Source organism: Choloepus didactylus, chromosome 3 (assembly GCF_015220235.1).
Source record: "Choloepus didactylus isolate mChoDid1 chromosome 3, mChoDid1.pri, whole genome shotgun sequence".
Classification (NCBI taxonomy): Eukaryota; Metazoa; Chordata; class Mammalia; order Pilosa; family Megalonychidae; genus Choloepus; species Choloepus didactylus.
Genome location: NC_051309.1, coordinates 142345309 through 142348573, shown reverse-complemented (window position 1 = coordinate 142348573; position 3265 = coordinate 142345309). Strand labels below are relative to the sequence as shown.

Here is a 3265-nt window from a genome sequence, read left to right as displayed (position 1 = left end):
TAAGTCTGTAAATACTGTATAGATAATGTCTTTTTAGGGTCACAGGGTTATCTTCATATTTTGTCTCATTAATATAAAACATTCCAAAATATTCTCTTTCCTATGACTTCAGGGTCTCAAACTAAAGTAACCCTGTTGAAAATCAAGTTATAAAAACAGTTGTTTCAATGGAGGAAAGAGGCTCAACGGGACAGAAAATTAGGTCAAAACAACAGCAAAATTATATCAGAAATTTTAGGTATAAAGTTTTATTTCATTTTGGTTTTGGTGGCTATATATTTATATTTATAAAATCTAAATATCGGGGTGTTTAGTTCTCTTTCCCATCTCGGAAGATGGCGGGTGAAAAGGCTGAAAAGCCGGCAACTATGGAGAAGAAACCTGAGGCCAAGAAGGCTGATGCCAGTGGCAAGGTTAAGAAGAGTAGCCTCAAAACCAAAAAGCCCAAAAAAGGGAAGCCTCACTACAGTCGAAACCCAGTTCTTGTCAGAGGAATTGGCAGATATTCCCGATCTGCGATGTATTCCAGAAAGGCCATGTACAAGAGGAAGTATTCAGCAGCTAAATCCAGGATTGAAAAGAAAAAGAAGGAGAAGGTTCTTGCTACTGTCACAAAACCCGTAGATGGTGACAAAAATGGAGGTACCAGAGTGGTTAAACTTCGCAAAATGCCTAGATATTATCCTACTGAAGATGTGCCTCGGAAGATGTTGAGCCATGGCAAAAAACCCTTCAGTCAGCACGTGAGAAAGCTGCGATCCAGCATCACTCCTGGGACCGTTCTGATCATCCTCACTGGTCGCCACAGGGGCAAGAGAGTGGTTTTCCTGAAGCAGCTGGGCAGTGGCTTGCTACTTGTGACTGGACCCCTGGTCCTCAATCGAGTTCCGCTGCATAGGGCACACCAGAAATTTGTCATTGCCACCTCCACCAAAGTTGATATAAGTAGTGTGAAAATCCCAAAACATCTCACTGATGCTTACTTCAAGAAGAAGAAGCTGCGTAAGCCCAGACACCAGGAAGGTGAGATCTTCGACACAGAGAAAGAGAAATATGAGCTTACAGAGCAGCGCAAGGTTGATCAGAAAACTGTGGACTCACAACTTATGCCAAAAATCAAAGCTGTTCCTCAGCTCCAAGGCTATCTGCGTTCTGTGTTCTCTCTCACAAATGGAGTTTATCCTCACAAATTGGTGTTCTAAACTTTTTTCAAAGAACCTAATTAAATAACTGATACATTAAAAAAAAATCTAAATATCATGGAATTTATCATGGAATAAATTCAACATCATTAAACACAACTTTTGCTTAAAGGCAGTTATTATAATCCTTATAACTTATATAAATCCTCTTGTGCAATGCATTTAAAGCACAAAGTCACACAAAGCAGTTTTCTCCCCATTACCCTCATCTAGTTACCAATGCTGTAGAATTATATCCAATTTGCTTCCAACCGATAGTAAAGATCTTGTGCACTAACTTACTTATTTAGCTCATTGTGGTTGGAAAGAATTCTAGGATCGCCCCAACAATCTCCACTCCCTAGTGTTACTCTCTCCCTCTCCTGGAGTATGGGCAGGACCTGTGACTTGTTTCTGACCAATCCAATACAGCAAAGGTAATGGGGAATGGGGTGCACTCCCATGACCAGGTTATGATCTATTTATAAGACTATTATAATATTTATATATATATATATATATTTATATATATATATTTATAAAAATATATTATATTTATATAAATATAAATATGATCTATTTATATTTATATTTATATGATATATTTATATGATATATTTATAAGACTCTTTTTGGCTAGCACAAGAGAGCCTCTCCTGACAGCCTGGAACAAGTCAGCTGCTGTGCCATGACCTGCCCATGGATAAGGCCATACAGCAGGAACTGAAGGCAGTCTGTTGGATCCAAGGACAGTGTCCAGCCAATAGCCAGCCAGAAGCCAGGGCGTCAGTCTAGGAGCCACAAGGAAGTTAATTTTGCCAACAACCTGGATGAGTTCAGAAGTAGATTCCTCCCCAGTCAAGTCTCTGGATGAGACCCTCTGCAGATGACCCAACTAAGCCATGCCTAGAATCTTGACCCGCAGAAACTGCAAATGTGTGTTGTTTCAAGCCAATAAATTTGTGGTAATTTATTTTACAGCAATAGAAAACAAATACACTCATTTTTCCAAGTCACATTTTGAAAAATCAGGAAATATCAAGAGGGAGCCAAACCAGTTTTCATTTACCCAAACCCTCCACAGTTGCTTTCCTCCCCAATCTGGCTAGATTTCCATCCAATCTGGTGATTTTTAATCTCCTCTATTTATTTCCAGCTATCCTTTGGTGGGAGCATGGAGGTTCTTAAAGAAACGGAAATAGAACTTATTTAATGTCCCAAGTTTCTGCCACCACTCATTTCACCAATTCCAGCTGTAGTCAGTTCTATGTACAACAATTGGGAGTGACCTGAAATAACTAAAAATGTTTTAAATAAAAAGGAGATTGATTATTCTAAGAAACAAGAGACTTATCAATAGGGCAGGCTCTAGGATCTGCAAACTAAAATTCCCGCTTTGCTTATTTATGATTCTTTTAGCAATATCCACCTGGAAGTTGGCTTCATCTTGCAGCAGATCCAACAATCACATCCAGACATGACAAGTCTGGCATTAGAAGAAGGGCTGTTCCTTTCTATTTTCTCTTGGCAAAGAAACCTTTGGTTGAAAGTCCCCAGCAGAGATTTTCCTCACATCCTTTGGACCTAACTAGGTCACATTATCCAATTCCTACACAGGGAAAGGGTCCCCTTCCCTGAAGGTTAGATAACATGGTTAAAATAAGATTTCATTAGCAGGAACACACAGAAAGGAGAATATATTTTAGAAAGACACACTTGAAGAAGTTATACTTGTGTTGAATTTTAAAGGACAAGTAAAAAGTAGCCAGTCAAAACTGGATGGGAAAGACCTAAAGCAGAAATTTGGACAAGTGAAAGATAATCAGGGCCTGAATGAGGAGAGTTGTTGTCTGGATGGAAGGGTAAATATAGGAGGTAAAATCAAGAGGATTAGTTATCTATTACAAAATGATTGCCTTCCCTAAAATACTTTTTATCATTCCATTCTAAGAGGAAAAAGGATATTCAAAAACACTAAATTATTGCTTCTGCTGTTTTGCATTTCATGACTTTGCACAACCCAAATTTTTGTGCAATGAGCCTACTGTTAATCTATTGCCCAGTCTATCCCCCACTCCACCTAC

General features: G+C 38.8%; 1 protein-coding gene across 1 annotated transcript; it reads left to right on the top strand.

Annotated features, from left to right (window-relative positions):
• The first annotated feature begins 310 nt into the window (after positions 1–310).
• On the top strand, positions 311–1221 carry LOC119528822 (60S ribosomal protein L6). The gene has a single exon (XM_037829069.1). It carries the CDS (start codon positions 336–338, stop codon positions 1200–1202), a length of 867 nt encoding a protein of 288 aa, XP_037684997.1. The 5' UTR covers positions 311–335; the 3' UTR covers positions 1203–1221.
• The last annotated feature ends 2044 nt before the right edge of the window (positions 1222–3265 follow it).

Excerpts from the sequence above, each read along its gene's own strand:
- LOC119528822 (XM_037829069.1), top strand. The coding sequence starts at position 336 with ATGGCGGGTGAAAAGGCTGAAAAGCCGGCAACTATGGAGAAGAAACCT.